We start from the raw sequence: 19,984 nt of genomic DNA on the forward strand, positions 1-19,984 counted from the left end.
TTTCTCCATATATATATCTTTTTCTTGCTTTTTCTTCTTTTTCTGTTCCATCTTATCTATTTTACTTTTCTTGCTAATATTTTTGCTCTCTTTTCAAGTGTACGTGGGACATTTTCAAAGATAGACTACATATTAGGACATAAGCAAAGTCTCTTCAAATTAAAGAAGACATAAATCATATCAAGCATCTTCTCAGTTCACAATGGCATAAAAATGGAAATCAACTACAATAAAAACAATGAAAAAATCAAACACTTGGAGGCTAAATAGCATTCTATTAAACAATGATTGGGTTACCAAAGAGATCAAAGAAGAAATAAAAAGCATCCTGGAATGACAATGAGAACACAACAATTCAAAATCTATGGGACACAGTTGAAAACAGCCCTGAGAGGGGAAGTTCATATCTCTACAGGCCTACCTCAAAAAAGAAGAAAAAATAGTCATAAATTATCTAACCCTACAGCTTAAAGAATTAGAAAGAGAGCAACAAGAAAAGCCCAGAGTAAGTAGAAGGAAATAAATAGTAAAGATCAGAGCAGAAATAAATGACAAAGAGACAAAAAAAAATACAAAAGATTAATACAACCAAGAGTTGGTTCCCTGAATGGATAAACAAGATTGATAAACCTCTAGCCAGGCCCAACAAAAAACAAAGAGAGAGGACCCAAATAAACAAAATCAGAAATGAAAGAGGTAAAGTAACAACCGACCCTGCAGACATACAAACGATTAAAAAAAAATACTATGACCAACTCTACTCCAACAAACTGGACAACCTAGACAAAATGGTCACATTCCTAGAAAAATACAATCTCCCAAAACTCAATCAGGAAAAATAAAAAATAAAAAAACTGAATAGGCCAATAACTACTGATAAAATTGAAAAAGTAATAGTAATCAAAAAATTTCCAGTAAACAAAAGCCCTGGACTGGACAGCTTCACAGGAAAGTTATACAAAACATTCAAGGAAGAACTAAAACCTATCCGTCTTAGAATATTCCAAAAAATTCAAGAGGAAGGCACACTTCCAAGCTCATTATATGAAGCCAGCATTACCCTAATCCCAAAACCAAATAAAGACACTACAAAGAAAGAGAATTACAGGCCAATATCCCTCATGAATATGGATGCTAAAACTCTCAACAAAATTCTAGCAAATCTGATCCAGCATTACGTTAGAAAGATCATACTCCATGACCAAGTGAGATTTATTCTGGGGATGCAAGGATGGTACAATATCCGCAAATCAATATACATTATACATCCCATAAACAAATTGAGAGATAAAAATCACATAATTATACCAAATGATGCAGAAAAAGCATTTGACAACAACCATTTTTCTGATAAAAACTCTCAGCAAAGTGGGTAGAGGGATCATACCTCAACATAATAAAAGTCTTATATGACAAACCTACAGCCAACATCATACTCAATTGGCTAAAACTAAAACTATTTCCCCTAAGAGCAGGAACAAGATAGCTATGCCCACTTTCACCACTCCTGTTCAACATACTACTGGAAGTGCTAACCATAAGGAGCAGACAAGAAGAAGAAATAAGACACCCAAATTGGAAAAGAAGTAAAACTTCTTGTTTTCATTTTTCACAGATGGCATTATATTATACATAGAAAACCCTAAAGACTCCATCAAAAAACTACTTGACTTAATAAATTAATTTGACAATGTAGCAGGATACAAAATTAACACCTAGAAATCTATAGCTTTTTTATATGCCAAAAACGAACTCACAGAAAGAGAAACCAAAGAATCACATTTACCATTGCAACAAAAAAAAATTAAGATACCTAGAATAAACTTAACTAAGAAGCTAAAAGACTTGTACTCAGAAAACTTTAGGATATTGAAAAAAGTGATAGAGGAAGACATAAACAAATGGAAGAATATATTGTGTTCATGGATTGGTAGAATGAACATCATTAAAATGTCCATATTACCCAAAGAAATCTATAGATTCAATGCAATCCCCATTAAGGCACCAATAGCACATTTCACAGACCTAGAACAAATTCTCCAAAAACTCATATGGATTAAAAAAAGACCCCAGCCGAAACCGGTTTGGCTCAGTGGATAGAGCGTCGGACTGCGGACTGAAGGGTCCCGGGTTCGATTCTGGTCAAGGGCATGTACCTTGGTTGTGGGCACATCCCCAGTTGGGGGTGTGCAGGAGGCGGCTGGTCGATGTTTCTCTCTCATCAACGTTTCTGACTCTCTATCCCTCTCAATTCCTCTCTGTGTAAAATCAATAAAAGAATATATTGAAAACCTTGGACAAATTCTTGAAAAAAACAATAAACTTACCAAAGATGACACAATAAGAAATACATAATTTGAATAAAGGTATATTTATTAAAAAAAAAAAAAAAGACCCCCAAATAGCCCCAGAAATCTTGAGAAAGAAGAACAAAGTTGGAAGGATCACAATACCAGATATCAAGCTGTATTATAATACAAAGCCTCTGTTCTCTAAACTGCCTGGGACTGGCACAAGAACAGACATATAGGCCAATGGTACAGAAGAGAGAACCCAGGTGTCGATCCAAGCCATTATGTTCAATTAACATTTGACAAAGGAGTCAAGAGCATACAATGGTGTCAAGACAGTCTCTTCAAAAAATGGTGTTGGGAAAATTGGACAGATAGATGCAAGAAAATGAAACTAGATCACCAACTTACACCATACACAAAAATAAACTCAAAATGGATAAAGGATTTAAACATAAGACAGGAAACCATAAAAATCTTAGAAGAATCCATAGGCAGCAAAATATCAGCCATATTTTGTAGCAATATCTTTACCAATACAGCACATAGGACAATAGAAACTAAGGAGAAAATTAAGCAAATGGGACTATATCAAAATAAAAAGCTTCTGCACAACAAAAGAAACCATCAACAAAACAAGAAAGCCCACTGGATGAGAGAACATATTTAACAATGTTATCTCTAATAATGGTTAATCTCCAAAATTTACAGGGAACTCATACAACTTAACAAAATGAAATAAACAATCCAATCAAAAAATGGGCAAATGACCTAAATAGACACTTTCGAAAGAGGACATACAGAAGGCCAAGAGACATATGAAACATGCTCAATCATCTGAGAGATGCAAATCAAAACGACAATGAGGTACCATCTCACACATGTCAGAATGGCAATCATCAACAAATCAACAAACAACAAGTGCTGGCGAGGATGTGGAGAAAAAAGGAACCCTTGTGCACTGCTGGTGGGAATGCAGACTGGTGCAGCCACCGAGGAAAACAATGTGGAGTTTCATCAAAATTTTAAAATGGAACTCCCATTTGACTCAGTAATCCTACTTCCAGGAATATATCCCAAGAAATCAGAAACACCAGTCACAAAGAATATATTGCCCCCCGAACCCCCATGTTCTTAGCAGCACAATTTACAATTTACAATTTAAGATATGGAAACAGGCTAAGTGCCCATCAACAGATGAGTGGATTAGAAAACTGTGGTATATCTACACAATGGAATACTACACTGCTGTAAAAAGGAAGGAACTCTTACCATTTGCAACAGCATGGATGGAACTGGAGAGCATTATGCTAAGTGAAATTAGCCAGTAGAAGAAAGATAAAAATGACATGATCTCACTCATTTGTAGAATATAATCAACAACATAAACTGATGAACAAAGATAGAATCAGAGTCATAGAAGCATCGAATAGGCTGTCCAACCTAAGAGGGAAGCGGGGGACGGGGTGGGGGGGGGGGTGGGGGCAGTAAGAGATCAGCCAAAGGACTTGTGTGCATACATATTAGCATAACCAATGGACACAGACAGACAGTAGGGTGTGGAGGGCATATGCTGGGGGTTGGAAGCGACTCAGGAGAGGTCAATGGGGGGAACGGAGTGTTATGTAATACTTTAAACAATAAAGTATTAAAAAGAGAGAAATGAAAACATTAAAAAAAAGTGTGAGGAGCCTGGATTAATTCTCAGTTTGCTGAAAATTATGGAAAAGGGGAATAAAAAACAACAGGTGCAAACCACAGTGAACTGTGCAAATTGTTTTCAGGACAGACCCAAAGCAGGGGGTAAGAAATTTTGGAAGATGATCCTAAACATGTGTCCATCTGGGCAAACACAGCCTGGCTGTGAGGTATGGCCAAACACCACACAACCAGTCAGGAGCACCTGTGCTGTGACAGGCTTCACATTCTTCTCTACAAATATAATGCAGCCTTGGCCTAAAAGTTACCCGACCTCCTTGCCCAAGGCAACAACCCCCTGAGAGTCCTGCTCAGAGAGAACGGTCACAGGGCAGGGGAGGGGGGCAATAATCTGCTCTCTTCACTCACTGGCCAGAAACCCAACAAGCAAACACAGAAACTTGACCTTGGCTTGGTGCTAGCTTGCAAGACTATTCTGGGAAAAGCTGAAGTGGGAAGTGCAGTAAGCTACCATGCAGCCGAAAGAAAATCCAAATGTAAAAGCCGCCCCTTTATTTGGGGTACCCTGCTATTCCTCTTGGGGCTGGTAGCCTAGGAAATAAGGAGAAATGACCCCATGAAGCAGCAGCCTACAGCGGTTGCAGCTCAAGGGGTTGGATGTAAAAGTGCTGATGATAATGATAATGAGACACTTAAGCACATGACCCTCAGCCACATTCCTGCAGGGTGCAGAGAATAAAGTCCACAACAGGCATGTACACTCTCAAGTGCCTGGAATATAAAAAAAAGAAAACTCTTAACAAATGCAAATTGACAAGGAACAAGCGGTGATATGAAGATCCTTTGTTACAATCTCCCCTAGGTCTCTTGGAACAGTGACCTTCCACCGCTACTTCTGAAGGTTGTTGTTTCTTTGGGTTGCTCTTTGTTTTACAAGAACCCTCCAAGCCAGCGCCTCCCAGAGAACCAGAATCATTAAAGTAAACATGACCTTAGTCTTCTCATTTCTCTCAAATTCGAGACAAAGGAATTTCAGATTTACCCCCAATGCTTAGAAATATGCACAGAGGCCTTGCAATGGCATTGGTGGGAAGGGACACTCAAGGCCCTGCATGACAAAGCCTCTGTCCTGGGAGGCTGCACATAAAAGGGGCCTTCCTCTAGTGTAGGGGTGTCGAACTCAATCAGAGAAGGGGCCAAAATCTAAAATCCAGCCTAAATCGCGGACCGAATGGTTTACTGAACAGTCATAAACTGTCATTGTGATGGAAACACAGCGGAGTGCAGTGATGACAGCGCGGTGCGGGCCACATTGCAAGGCCTGGCGGGACGGATTTGGCCCTTGGGCCTTGTGTTTGACACATGTGCTCTAGTGCCTGGTGGATTAGGTTAACTCTGAAAGAGAGTAGCTGGTCTTGAAAATGAGAGATTTCTCATATCCTGGAGACAAGAATAACTGTCCATTTTCTGTCCATTTGCTGATGTGTAAGTCAAAGCACACTGGAATCTCTATTGAGGAGCACATTTTCCACCACTGTGCTTCTCCTTCAGCAAAGATATTTAAACCCTCCTTTCTCCTAGGAGCTCTAGGAGCAGCCCTTCACCTAACTCTGGTAGCAGGTGGCATTTGAGGAAGTTGCACTCCCCTCAAGCAAGTGAAATATAATGAAAATGTAAAAAATAAATCCACGTAACTGTCTCTGCCCACGCACCCCCCCAAACCACTCATTCCATACTTCTGTCATGGGCTCACTGTATCCTAGGTTACCAATCTCAAGATAGCTTGCACCATGGAGCCTGTCCATTGATGAAAAGCAGCAATAATTAAGCCAACCTTCCACCAGTGAGAGCCATCCCCCAAATGCTTCAACTAGGACTGTGCAATTTAAAGTGACTTTCAAATTACTCACAAAACTGTCCTTAGGTCTCAAACAGCCAAGCCGCCCTGCCCTATAGAGATTACTTGGATGCCAACTTCATAGAACCAACATTTTTGCCCACTGCATGAAACAAAGATGCCAGGGCAGTTTTTCTCAGGTGAGGTTCTTACAGTATCTAATCCATTATTTAAACCAACATCAAGCACCCAAGCTCACAGCAGCAGCCACCACCATAATACGATACTGATGATGGTCAGCATCATTATTACCATCATCACAGCTAAAATTTATTGTGCCAGATACTAACTAAAGTGCTTTCTTGGTATTTTTAATTTAATCCTCACAATAATCCTTCAGGATAGGTATGATTATTATTCCATTTTACAATTATGGAAATTTAGGCTTAGAGAGGTTAAGTAAGTTGCCCAGGTTTATACTGCCAGTAGTAGAATTTGAACCCAGGCTTTTCCCATCCTAGTGTTTATATTCTTATCCAGTGTGTCACTACTGCCTTAAAATATGTAGTAGTAGTACTACTACTACTAGTACTATGAAAAACTGCTGACATCTGTTGAGTACTCACAGTGAGCCTGACCGTCTGCTACATGCTTGATTTAAATTATTTTATTTAATCCTTACAACAACCCTGTTAGGTGGGGTACTACTATTATTAACATTTTACAGATGAGTGAAATTGAGGTTGAGAGCTGTTAAGTGACATGCCCATAATCACGTGGTGATGGAGCTCAATAACAAATTCATGAAATATGGTCCAAAAGTTCAATCCATTAAACTGAACTTTCGTTAGGAAAAGGAGGCTTTTCTCCTACTCTATTTAGTCACACTCCCTGCTGTGTCCCATTCCAAACCTACAGTGTCTCAGTGAGAATTTGTCAAGTCAATGCCAATGAGGAAGCCTGTTTAGTCATTCTGTGTACCTGCCAGCAACCCGGATCTGATTAATCTAGGGAGAGATTCAAGACTCTAAAAGTCTCTCATCACCTCCTTTTCCCCTCAACCTGATTTCTGAAAAAAGTACCTCATTTCCAGCAGTGTCTGCTAATGCTCTGCCCAGAACATCTAATAAGTGTTTACCCAAGGCTCCCAGAGCCCCAGTTAAAGGCCTTAATGTGCAATCCGGCTCTGTGCCTTATTTAATCAGCACCTGAATGAAATGTCTTTTTTGCTAGCAACAGCCAGAGCACAGTCAGCCAGAGTCTTTATGCAAACACAGCTGGTCGACTGGCAAAGGCAATTCAATTCACAGGCAAAATACACCCCAAGTTTATGACAACACTGGTGTGTGATGGAGATAGGGAGACTGAAGACAAAAGCACGAAACTGAAATGGGCTCATGCTTACTTTTTCCTCCAGATAATCTTGCTTATCCCTCTTCTACCTACCTAAACACCTGTCCACAGGGCATAACTTGAACTGTTTCTGCCAGACAGGCCAATCCTCTCTAACCTCCTAGCTCCTGCCATCCATTTCCTTCCCTCAGAACCACCCAGCCTAGGACAAGACTCACCCCTTCTTCCCTCTGACATTTCCTCCAGCAGCTACTGGAAAGGAACCACAGCCAATCAAGAGATCCCCCAAACCATCCCCCTGCAGGAGCTCAGACTGGCAGCAGGTCTAAGTCCCTTGACACACCATGTGCTGCCAGATATGCAAGCCATGCCCTGTTTAGCTGGCACAGTAAGCAAAAGGGACTGCTACCCACAAGAAGAAGAGTCTTCTCCAAGCTTTCAAACATAACTGCTGCACCCAAGCACCTTAGGTGCAGACTTACCCGTGAGGGTCAGCTAGGAGGGTAGCAAGATACTGATAACCCCAGTTCTCTGGGTGGGGCAGGGTGGGGAAGAGACCAACAATGGGGCAAGAAACTGCTCACAAACATTGGCCACTGCTCAAATACATCGGGATTTACCTCACCATTTGGATGAAGTCAGGGTAACAAGGCCATTTTTAAAATTCATCCTCTGCCCCACATCCAGATGAGTCTAAGAGCCACTCACTTCAGTATAAATCTCTAAAATAGAACTGCTTTCTTCCTAGTTCCATCTTGGATATCACCTTATCTGGTGCAATGGGAATTTTGAATTGTAGAAGAGATTGTTTTGGAGCTTGGAGTACCCTGGAAGGAGGCAAGTTTGCATGCAGTGGGTGGGAGAAGAGACTTGGAAGCAGGGAAGAAGGAAAAGGAAAAAGAAAGGATAGCATCACATTCTATTAGTTCTGCTGTAGACTTTAGTGGGGGCACCAGCCATTATAAATCATTTTCTGTTGTTCATTATGATCCGCAATGAGTGAGATCATGTGATATTTATCTTTCTCTGACTGATTTATTTCACTTAGCATAATGCTCTCCAGCTCCGTCCATGTTGTTGCAAATGGTAAGAGTTCCTTCCTTTTTATAGCAGCGTAGTATTCCATTGTGTAGATGTACCACCGTTTTCTAATCCACTCATCTGCTGATGGGCACTTAGGCTGTTTCCAAATCTTTGCTATGGTGAATTGTGCTGTTATGAACATAGGAGTGGGGTAGAGGGCCATTGGGGGTGGGGGGTGGGATAAGGACACATATCAATACAAAAGGAAAAATATCTTTTTCTGGTCAATGTGGGATGCCTGCTATCTCATTTTCTATATTTAATGTCTGCCTCCTCTCATCAATGATCTGTGTGAATCATTGATAGTGTGAACCCTCCTTGGGACAACACAGAGAACACTATCTCACAAGTCCTTATATCAAAGATTCATGGGCAAATGCAGTTGTCTTATTAACAGTCCAGAAATGACAGAGCATTCCTACAGTTTAACTTGGTTTGTCAAGGGAAAAATAAGAACTCTGGCCCTGATTATAATATTCAAATGACTCCAAGTTACAGTTGAGACATTTTCCTGTGAAAAACCTTTGCATGTATCATTTCCTATGCCTTCATTCTGCTCCTTCCTACAACATCCAACAAACTCCTATTCATCCATTCAGACGTGTTCAGAACACCTACTATAAGCCTGGCCTGTTAGAGGTACTAGAATAGAAAACAAGACACACAGGATCTCCCCTCTCATGGAACTAATTTGTTTCTTTTATGATCCAGCTAAAATGTCACCTCCTCTAGGAAGATTTCCTTACTTGCACTAGGAAAAAAAGACCCTCCGTCTTTTATGCTTTGTTCAAAACTGTTGCTGAATATGTCATGTTGCAATTTAGTTGATCTCTTTTCTTCCCTGTCTCATCTAAACTGTGAACAACACAAAGACAAAGAATGTTTCCTATTTATCTTTGAATCTCCAGTGCCTGACACAATGTTTGACACATAATAGCACTGGATAAATGTTTGCTGAATGAATACAAGAATGAATAAATTCCAATGTCTGTTTAAGAGTTCTGCAAACAGTTAAGTTTGCATGCAATAACCATGTGTCAATATTTCCTATTGTTATTTCCTGAAGATCTTAGAGGCTTGAAGGAAGGGGGGGATTTTGAAGAACTGAGAAGTGCTGAAGGACTGGAAAGCCTGGCTGAAATATTCCATTGACATAATACCAGTCACCAAACAAGCTACTGGAACTGTAAAGCCACCTCATAATAACTTGGGGCCCCAACTGAAATCTCTTATTTCACCTATATAAACACTGTAATTTTTTTTATCACCTATATAAACTAGTTCTACCAGAAGACTAAATGCCCTTCCCACAGGGCAATCATGTCAGACAGGATGAGCTTTTGAACCAACTTCCCACATAAAACATTAGCCACTAACTAGTCTGTCAAAGTGGGGTCCAAGGTTTATCAGCATTGGAATTACTCAGGAGTTTGTAATAAATGCAGATCCCCACCTTGACCTACACCTACTCAGACTCTGTATAGAGAGCCAGGCCTCTGCACTACAACAAGCTTCCAAGGAGATCTTTCACAGAGAAAGTTCAAGAATCACTGCTCTCCACACCCATAGTTCTTCATGTCCACTCAGCCAGTTACTGGCAGAAGAGGAGCACCTGAAACAAAAAACTCTCAATTTAACAAGCAATAAGAAAGACCATTCATGTGTTAAAAACCGATGGGGGTAGGGGATCCTTTTACAACGTGTACCTATAACAAACCATCATGCTGTGCCCTTAAATATCTCACAATTGCTTGACTGGCATGGTTCAGTGGTTGAGCATCGACCTATGAACCAGGAGGTTATGGCTGGATTCCCAGTCAGGGCACATGCCCAGGTTGCAGGCTCGATCCTTGGGGGGGGGGGGGGGGGGGGGGGGGAGAAGGGCATGCCAGAGACAGTTGATAAATGATTCTCTTTCATCATTGATGTTTCTATCTCTCACTCCCTCTCCCTTCCTCTCTGAAATTAATAAAAATATATTTAAAATAATAAATATCTCACAACAATTTCCTTTGTCAAGTATACCTCAATAAAACTAAAAAATAACATGAAAAAAGACATGACAAACCAGGAGAAGTTGAGAAACTTGGCTGTTCTTGCAGAGAGGGTATTTTAATGAGGCATGATGACTGAAAATCACAGAAGAGGAAAAAGATGAGAAGTAACTCACTAGCCTAATAACAATTTTTAAAAATTTATATGATATTAAAAAGGACAAAAAGAAAGTATGTATTGTCCAGATATCTACCAGGAGAGTAATACCAAGATCCAACAGCATAATTTCCTCATTGTGATGAAAGGGAATGGATACTTCAGGCAGAAAATGGGCTGCAGTTCTAATAACCAGCTCTTTGTGATGGAAATTCAACAAAAAGATGTGTGAGCTGGAGCTGAAAGTGCCTCTCTCTTCTGGTTATTTAAAAAAAAAAAAAAAAAAAACACACACACATACAAAACAGACAGGATATTTTCCTAATGGCACAAGGAGACATAGGAACCATGCCCATGAGACCTCAGGAGAACAAACAGGGCCACCAGAGGAAAAGAAAACAGGGAATTATCAAATCAGCTCTCTCAGTCCATCAGCATTTTCCAGGCACACATTAAACAATTAATGTGCATGTATATATTGTATTAAGCTCTGCAAGGAATTACAAAGAAAAAGAAGCACTATTCCTTTTGGTTAAAAAAAAAAAAAAAGCATTTCTGCTAATGGTAGAGACTAAACAAACATGCAAAAATAAGCAACTCAGCCAAATACTTACAGAATCACCTACATGTATACAAAAAATAAATAAAACACAACTAAGCAACTCAGCCCAACACTTATAGAATTACCTAACATATTCAAAGGTATACTTTATAGAATCAAATAGGCTGATGAATGTTCAGAGAGTCCAGAAAGGAAGAAAAATGGTATTACTAAAATAACTGGAATAATTAAAGTCGGGTCAAGGTCACTTGAAAAGTTTCATAGAGGAGAATCCTCAGAAGAGTATCTACAGAGGGGAGGAACACATGACAAAGTCCATGATGATGATGACAAAGGTGCCACTTTATGGCAAAGGAACAAAAATTCAGGGACCCTGAGGATTACCCCCTGAAGAGGAGCCAGCAACATACTGTAGCTCAAAAGCAAGCCCCCTGATGGGTTGTACTAGCACAGTGGTCGGCAAACTCATTAGTCAACAGAGCCAAATATCAACAGTACTATTGAAATTTCTTTTGAGAGCCAAATTTTTTAAACTTAAACTTCTTCTCATGCCAATTCTTCAAAATAGACACGCCCAGGCTGTGATATTTTGTGGAAGAGCCACACTCAAGGGGCCAAAGAGCTGCATGTGGCTCAAGAGCCACAGTTTGCTGACCACAGTACTAACAGGTGCATGGCAAGCAAAGACTGGCAAGTTCATCTTTTCTCTTACTAGCTGTGGGCTGGGCCTCTAGTAAGTTTCAGCATCCAGTTTTATAGACTGTGCATTAGAAGGGTATGCAGGCACAAGCCAGGATCCAGAGAAAAGCGACAGAAAGGATTAAATGGATGGATTCCAATGGCTATCAAAGATGAAAAGGAATTGAGGTGTTTCAGTTTCTGAGTCAGAGGTAAAAATACATTGGGCATCTGCCAGCTTTGATCAGCTTTGCCCAGTTTCTCTGTTTAAATGACCACATAGCTATTCAGAGGATTAAAATGCTTTGCTTGCTTGGGGCCCATTTCATGGAGAAGATAGAGATAGGAAACGGTTAAATAATTTGTCCAGGTTCCCTAACAAGCCATGAGTTGAACTAGCATCATAATTTTAAATCCCAGGGCTGTCTGTGGGCTGTTTAATCCACCAATGCACACCATTTCTCTTTATAATGGATGCCCCAAAAAGACTACAACAATGAAAGATGAAAAAATTCTCTGCAAATTTCCATGGGAGAAAAAATAAAACAAACTAAAAAGGAATGTTATGCCTCACTGCTGAGGCCCATATAAACAACATCCTCTTGTGTCCCCCTAGACTGATGGCACAGGACACAGTCCATCTGATAAGCTATCAGCAGATGGATGGATCCCTCATTGTACCCATTACCCATCCGATGTCAATTCTAAGCAGGATCCCTTATCAGCACTCTAGACAGCAGATGGGGATGGGGAGGTATAGCTGGTCTGAAGTCAAGCTAGTTCTCCAATCCATCAGGTTTTCTGTAAAACAAATTCATCACAGAGCAAATGGAACACACTGGAGTATATTCAGCTAATTCCCAAAGTTGCCACAAAAAAAGCTCAGAACTGTTTTGAATATGTGCCATTCTACACTTCGAGCAAGGAGGAAGAAGTAAGCAAATCAAATGGTGAACCAAAAGCAGGTAAGCTATATTTGGAGGAAATCAGACTTCTAATATATTGTAAAGAAAACATGAAATCAAATAGCAAATGGCAACTCTAAAAAAGAATGGAGTGTACTCAGTATTACTGCTTAAAAAAAAAAAAAAGTGCCTTGGGGCTATAGGGATGATAGCATCAATTATTTGCCAAATGTCCAGCCTGGATCCAGCTTGCTTTATGTACACACAACAATGAGGACTAAATGGCATTTATTGTGCCTCACTAAATTCCGTGCCCCATCAGGAGATATTGACACAGACACATACAGAACCAACAGCAACTGGACAATTAGACAAGACATTCCAAATGGGATCTTTCTGTTAAGTTTCTAAAGCAAAGACAATATAACTTATGCAAGGAAAATAAAGGGCCACTAATTTAAGACAACTGGTCTTTACAGATACAATCAATGAAGGACATTTTAAACCTTTTGCTGAGAAATTATAGGTTTGGGGGTTTAAATAGCTAAGAGAATCTCTTCCTGCTAAAGCCAGCTTGCCACTGTGGCAGCTCAGTTCCTAAGCTACCTCTGCCACTAATGTGGCTGGATGACTTTTAGTAAACAGCATAATCATTCAGTAAATTAATTTCCTGTCACCCACACCTGGCAAAATGATATGCACAAGGGGACTAGCTATGCTTGAAGAAATACTTATTGGTGCAATTGGTAAATGCCACTAATATTCAGCAAGGAGTTTAAAGATGGTGCTACTTTGCTGATTCTGAGAACCCTTAGACATCTCTGGCTTGAGTTTAGATGTGAGATGGTGCTACTTCAATCATATAAACCTCTATCAGTCCACAGTCCCAGGGCCTTTAAGAAATCAGACAAGATCAAAAAGAAACTTGACACCGGGAGTATTAAGACCAGAACTCAACCACAAAAACTGCCCTTCCTTATGCTTCTAAAGCTGGCAATGTGGCCAAGAAGAGGATCTGGGTAACGAGGTTTGGGGAATACATATTTTTGATTGCAAAATGGGAGATGAGACGACTAACCAACTTCTCTCTAAATCTTCTATTTCCTGGCCTAAAGCAATACCATCCTTGTTATAGACAAACTTGCACTCACTGAGGAACAAGGTCTTCCAATAAAGCCAAAATTTAGTCATCCTGTTGTGAGACACACATCAGAAATGTTTCTGCTAAGCTCTCCCTTTTATTTCAGCTAATGTCTCCTCTCCCTAATCATGACCGTTGAACTCCGTATAATTTACTGCCAAAATATAGCTTAATTCAGCAAATTCATTTGCCAAAGTATTTCTTTGAACTCATCCTTTCCCCTTTGGAATAAAGACAGTCACAGGAAACATTTTAACATATTTTTCTCCGGGTCCAAGTTACTTCATCAAAACCATAGATAAAACAAGTTATGGGAAAGGGCCTTAAAATAAGCAGTAAAGTGCTAGAGAAATGTAAGGTAATATTAACCATACTTACTATCACTAGTCATTGCTACAACCAAGTCAGCAAACTATTTCCAACATCTGTTGTGAATTTTTTTTTAAATATATTTTATTGATTTTGTACAGAGAGGAAGGGAGAGAGATAGAGAGTTAGAAACATCGATGAGAGAGAGTCATCGATCAGCTGCTTCTTGCACACCCCCTACTGGGGATATGCCCGAAACCAAGGTACATGCCCTTTACTGGAATCGAACCCGGGACCTTTCAGTCCCTAAGCCGACGCTCTTATCCATTGAGCCAAACCGGTTCCGGCTGTTTTGAATTTTTTTAAGGATTTAAATAAAGTTTCTAAAATCCACACATTCATGCTTCCCAGGAAGAGCCATAGGTAGGGTATAGAACATTGGAGTCATCAAAGGCTAGGTCCCCTGGTAGGCCAGAAGTTACTATTTAAATGACACAAAGTAGTGACTTAGAAATAAAGGACAGAGGAGTCTACTCCAGGGTGCACTCAAGTCTTCCTCAGCATGACTCTGTTCAGAGCTTGAGCTAAGAAAATAGAAAATGCACAGGTGACAGGAATCAGTCCATACTCCCCCAAACATCCATCTCTCTGCAGCAACCAGCTCTAAGTGTTATCATCATTTATACATATCCCCAAGGGTGACCTACTCAGGTTGACTTTACTGAGGAGACAGAGGTAGCAGCAAAAGATGAACAAGTCCATCTGACTTAGTTTCCTTTTTCCAATCATGGATGGCAAAAGCATTTCTAGAATAGTTATCTGTTGCATCCTGGGCCACTGCTTATGGAGAAAAGGACCACAGAACATAGGTTGTCAACAGCTAGGAGTAAAAAAATGTCTCATTTTGCAGATGGGCAAACTAAGGTCCAGGAAGAGTATTCTCCCCAGTCACACAACTAATTAATGCCAGAACTAATCTCCAGAGTCTTCTAAAAGCCTCTAAAAACCTTTCCACTAAAAACCATGGTACTGCCAGATTTGACATCATCACACCAACAGCAGCCCCAGTGGGACTGAATTTAGTCCTTTGTTGACCTTCTAGATATGTGGCTGCCAGAGGCCTCAAGACCCTTTTGTGGAAGAGTTGCCCTCTGACCCTCACCACCTGCCGTCCAAAAACAGCACTCCTGTCCCAAGAGCCTCGTGTAGCAGTGGCTGAGATGCGTTGTTTCCTCTCATTAACAAACAGGCCATTCATGAAAAAAAAGAAAAAGGACTGGCTCAAATTTACACAAAAGGTCTAGCTGGGAGAGCCCTGGGCTTCCTGTGAATAGCAACACTTCCCAAGAAGCCTTTTCTTATAATAAAAAAAAAAATGTTGCCCCCTCCAGCTTTGCTCAGTAATGAGAGCCACCCAATCAATAACAGCCTCTTTATTACAAAGCTATCTGCATCTCTTTTCCACACCTGCAAAATGGAAAGGGTTTGAGGCCATTTACCACATTTTACAGATAGGAAAACTGAGGCCAAGAACCTGCAATCAAGGAGTTCTAGAACAAAGAAGTAACAAGCTTGTGAGCCTCAAGTAGGCATTGTCATGCTGATCAGCCTCAGACTCTCCGCAGAGACTGCCCTATTTCACTCCCAGCTTGCCATCTCAAAGACCAACTGGAAGCTAATTCATCTTTTGGCTGCAGGCAAGTGACCATCCAATCCCTAGGCATCCAACAAGCCAGTAAAATGGACATAATAATCTTAGCCTCCTGCCCCACATAGGGCTGTCACAAATCTCCTGAGAATAACCTACAAATACAAATGCAATAAAGATTCTAATGACAGGTTTCAAAACTATCTCTGAATAAAACACACCAAGTTTTCCACATCCAGAAATTTACAAAAGATTTGTTTCCCTTTCAACTCTTCCTTATCCTCCATAATTTTATAGTTTTTTAACATCTCTTCACACAGGCTGAGTACAGACAGACAGCCTCAATCTTGGTCTCCAATCAGATTATTTTTATGTATCTGACACTTTCCTTTTTAATACGGTTTGTTTTTCTTAATATGGCTAATGGAAGGTAAAGAAACCAGCTCTCTGAGTGCCCCTGGACCATGACCACAGCAGACGCGATAAGAATAAGATAAAGAGGTTTGCAAAAATTAAATACCTTTTCACCAGGATAGAAACCACCAGCCCAATTTTCAGCCTGGGGCCTGTTTCAGAGAGCACTTAGTAGGAGCTTGGTACTGCTCCAAACCCTCAAAATTCAAAAGCAGACATCACCCTAAGAGTACAAACTCCCAAATGAAAGAATAATTAAGGGAAACCCATAATAAAAGTATTCTCCCAAAGTACCCTAATAGAGAAAAGGAACCTTATTTGACCACCTCCAGTAAAGAATGTCACCAGGCCTCTGAGGATTAACTGTGACGGAGAGCGTGGGGGCTGGGCCAGGTCTCCAGATGTGACTCAGAAAGGGCACCTGGCTGGGGCTGGACTTCCTGCTTGTGAAAGGCCCGGTCGGGCTGGGAGGGACAGGCAGCCAGTCTGAGTGCCAGTCGGCTGTGGTGCTATGTTCTTTCCCCACACTGTGAGGCTGATGCATTGTGCAAAGGTGAAAGAAAGCCAATCTGAAATATGCAGAAAATCAGATTTTGGGAAAATCGTTTTTAAAGGTCCCACTTCCCGAAGGGATGAGGTGCTGTACACTGCCAAGTGTCCTGAGCACACTAATGACTCTTATCACTAAGGCTGCCCAGGAAAAAGTCAACAAACTCACATGCATCATGGTGACCAGGTGACAGGGGTTGAGCAGGTAGATGACAGTCTTGGTGGCGAACTTAAAGCCCACCTCCACCCCGAAGGTCAGGCACAGGGCTACTAAGAGCAGATTCTTGCTCAGGCTCTCCTTGCCTTCCTCTGGCCGCTGGGTCACCTGCTCTGGCTGGCAGCCATGGCCACCCCTACCGTCCTCCTTCGTCTGCCTCAGGATGTGCCGCAGGGCCACCAGGATCTCCAACAGGGCCAGGGTCAGGACCACCACACTTTCCAGCAGCCGCTGCTGCCAAGAGAGGAAGGCAGCACAGTCGGGGCCCCCATTGCCTGCAAAGCTGGGGTCCACGCCCCCATAGAGCCAGTCCAGAAGAGTTTGGTAGCTATACCGGGACATGATGCAAAGTGGCTCCCCTCGACCACCGTGCAGGAAGCAAGAGTGAGATGGAACACAAGCCCAGAGAGTCGCCCGGGTGGTGGGACATGTACGGTGGGCACACACCCACACCCGCACTCCCTCCAGACACGGGGGCACCGAGGGCAGGGGAGGGGGAAGCTACACGCGAGGCCCGGGGCAAAATGCTGGCTCTAACTCGTCCCCACGGCTGTCTGGGGAGCCCCCCGCGCTTCTCCAGTGGCCACCAACGAGGCAGGGTTGAAAGGAGCCGTTGGCCAATCTAAAAGGAAGGAGAGGAAAAAAAAAAAAAAAAGGTCTGAAAGAGGCAATTGCATCAGGAATTACCAAGCGGGGAAGGGTAACTAGCAAGGGAAGAAAAGGGGAACCCGGGCAGTGGCGAAGCAAGCAGGGGTCAGGGGAAGTCAGAGGCAGAGAGGTTCGGGGCCGAGGGGACCCGGCAGCGCCTCGGGAGCGAGCCGGGGGTGACAGGGGTGAGAGCGCGGAACACGCGGGGGCCGGGAGGGGAGCTAGCGGGGCCGGGCGGGCAGGGAGGGCGACAGGGATGGCAGGGACGCCGGACTCCTCCTTCCACACACTCGCCACCGGGGATCGCTTACTCCGGCAACCGCGTGGCCTTCTCTGCCCCCAGCTGGCAACTTCGCCGCGGTCGGGTCCCTCCAGCCAATTTAGAGCCGTCCGGGTCCGACCGCCCGCCCCCGGGTACACCCCGGAGCCCCCAACTCCACCCCTGGCTCCCGCCCTCGGGCAGCACCTCCCCCAGCCCGCGGCCCGCCCGGGACCGGCCCCCTGCGCGCGGGCAGCGGCGGGAGGAAGCCGGCAGGGAAAGAGGGAGGGAGGGACGGGGTGGGAGGGAGGCCGGGCCGGCCAGGGGCTGGGCTACAGCCGGCCCCCTCCCTCCAACCAGGCGCCGCATCTTCCCGCGCCTCCCACCGGCCCCGGCCGCTGCACCCCTCGGGGCTCCACTCACCGGCAGCTCGGCCCGCGGCCCCGGCTCGGCCCCTCCGGGCTCCCGAGCTCCCCGCGCCCCGGCGCTCGGCTTCCCGGGCGGCCGCAGCCGCCGCGCAGGGCTCCTCCTCCCGTCTTCCTCCCCCTGCGGCCGCCGCGCTCGCTTCCTCCTTCTTCCCCTCTCTCCTCCCCCTCGCCGCTGCCTCCTCCGGCGCTGCTCAGCCTCGCGCCCCCCCAGGCCTCCAAGCTCGCTGGCCACGACTACCCGCCTAGCCTCCTTCCCACCTCGGGCCCCCTCGCACTGGCCTCCGCCACCCCCAATCACACCTCCCACCTTGCTTCTTGGCTCCCCCTCCCCTCTCCTTCCTCCGGGCTCAATCTCCGCCTCCTTCCCCTCCTTCCAGGGCCTGCCTCGAATTCTGCACTCTTGGAGCCTGCATGCGGGCACATCCACCTTCCTTCCCTGAAGGGTGCCGAAGGCGCCTCATTCTGTGAAGCCTTTTGACTGACTCCACATCCCGCGACTAGCATCTCACCAGGCACATCTTTTTGCTCCTGGTACTTAGTAGGCACTTAGCCATCCCTCCTTAAGTTCTGCAGGGGCTGAAGTCTAGTGCTGAGTAGCTGGGCCAGCTTTCCTTTGGGGTGTTGGCCGGGTCTGGCCTTCTCCTAGAGTCTCCTCCTTTTTGCACTGGAATAGTAGACTCCTTTTTGCCTTAGGATAGTGCAGGACCAGGATGGCAGCTTCTCTCATTTCTAGCTACAGCCCCACTCCTCACACTTCAGTCCCTAGGACACCAGCTTCTAGTCCTTTTCCCTGCTCTTCCCCCTCCTGCTTGGATTTGGTCTTTCTCTCTTTACCTTGGGCTGCACAGCCTACCTGTGCCACTCCCTCTCCTGGCGCTCCCTTTTCCCTATCTCCTACGATGTCTTCCATTGGAGACTTGCCAGACCAAAAGAAAATTCCCCTGACCTCCTTCACTCTGTCCTCCTTACAAGGTAGCAGCTGCTTCCCAAACTCTAATACACTTGGCACTTGGTGAAGAGTCCTGACACTGAAAGGCCAGCCAGGACAATGTGGGTGTGGGAAGGGCCCAAGAATTGGTAAGGACATCTGATTGAAAACAGGACCCTGTCTCACCTGCTGCTTTCTACCCATAGACTATGGCTTGCTTTTCTAGGGATAAGGAAACAGGAAAATGACCTTCTTAAAATCTATTGATACCTTATGTTGCTTTAATATTTATTGAAGACTTACAGTGAGTTAGGAGAATATCCAGAAAAACACAGGTAGGTACCTTGCCTAGGAAACACTTTGGGGTGCTGGCTGCAAGCCAGACTCAAAATATAAAATAAAATCTGCTGTATTATCAGGCTATTGTCCTCCCATACTAAGTCTGATTATAGCCTCAGAGCCAGGTAGCCTTGTCTAATTCCAAGCTTTTGTACAGAATCTACCATAGGCTGGCTGCTCTTCAAGTGCTAATTAATAAAGAAAAAGCACGCCCTGGCCAGGTTGGCTCAGTGTACAGAGTAGCAGAGTAGGCCTGCACACAGGTCGGTGGTTTGATTCCAGGTCAGGGGCAACCAATCTGTTTCTCTATCTCTCTCTTTCTCTCTCTCTCTCTCTCTCTCTCTCTCTCTCTCTCTCTCTCTCTCTCTCTCTCTCTCTCTCCTCCCTTCCTTCCACTCTATTTAAAAGCAATGGGAAAATATCCTTGGGTGAGGATTTAAAATTTTTTAAAGAACATAAAGTAAATAAAGAACAACCACAAACATTGATTCAGAGGCTCACTTACTCATTCTCCTTAGGTGTTTTTGTTACATTCTCTGCAACATAACCAGAAACATTCAGGATAAAGCTGTAGAGCTCCTGGCA

At 43.5% G+C, this 19,984-nt stretch overlaps 1 protein-coding gene across 8 annotated transcripts in view; it reads right to left on the reverse strand.

Annotated features, from left to right (window-relative positions):
• Positions 1–18,403, reverse strand: part of TMEM164 (transmembrane protein 164) — a 245,680-nt gene extending 227,277 nt beyond the window's left edge. Inside the window, exons 1-3 of one of the 8 annotated variants that reach the window (XM_045587399.1) lie at positions 18,128–18,403; positions 17,132–17,419; positions 16,750–17,031 (exon numbers count right to left, since the gene is read on the reverse strand). In XM_045587399.1, coding sequence (XP_045443355.1) covers positions 16,750–17,031; positions 17,132–17,227 — 378 coding nt within the window. In that variant the 5' untranslated portion in view covers positions 17,228–17,419; positions 18,128–18,403. Of the gene's footprint in view, positions 1–16,749; positions 17,420–17,735; positions 17,915–18,127 lie in introns of those variants that run through there. The other 7 variants (XM_045587395.1, XM_045587397.1, XM_045587398.1 and 4 more) reach the window with 7 other exon arrangements.
• Between the last annotated feature and the right edge of the window lie 1,581 nt (positions 18,404–19,984).

This window comes from Pipistrellus kuhlii, unplaced genomic scaffold (genome assembly GCF_014108245.1).
Source record: "Pipistrellus kuhlii isolate mPipKuh1 unplaced genomic scaffold, mPipKuh1.p scaffold_m20_p_29, whole genome shotgun sequence".
Taxonomy (NCBI): Eukaryota; Metazoa; Chordata; class Mammalia; order Chiroptera; family Vespertilionidae; genus Pipistrellus; species Pipistrellus kuhlii.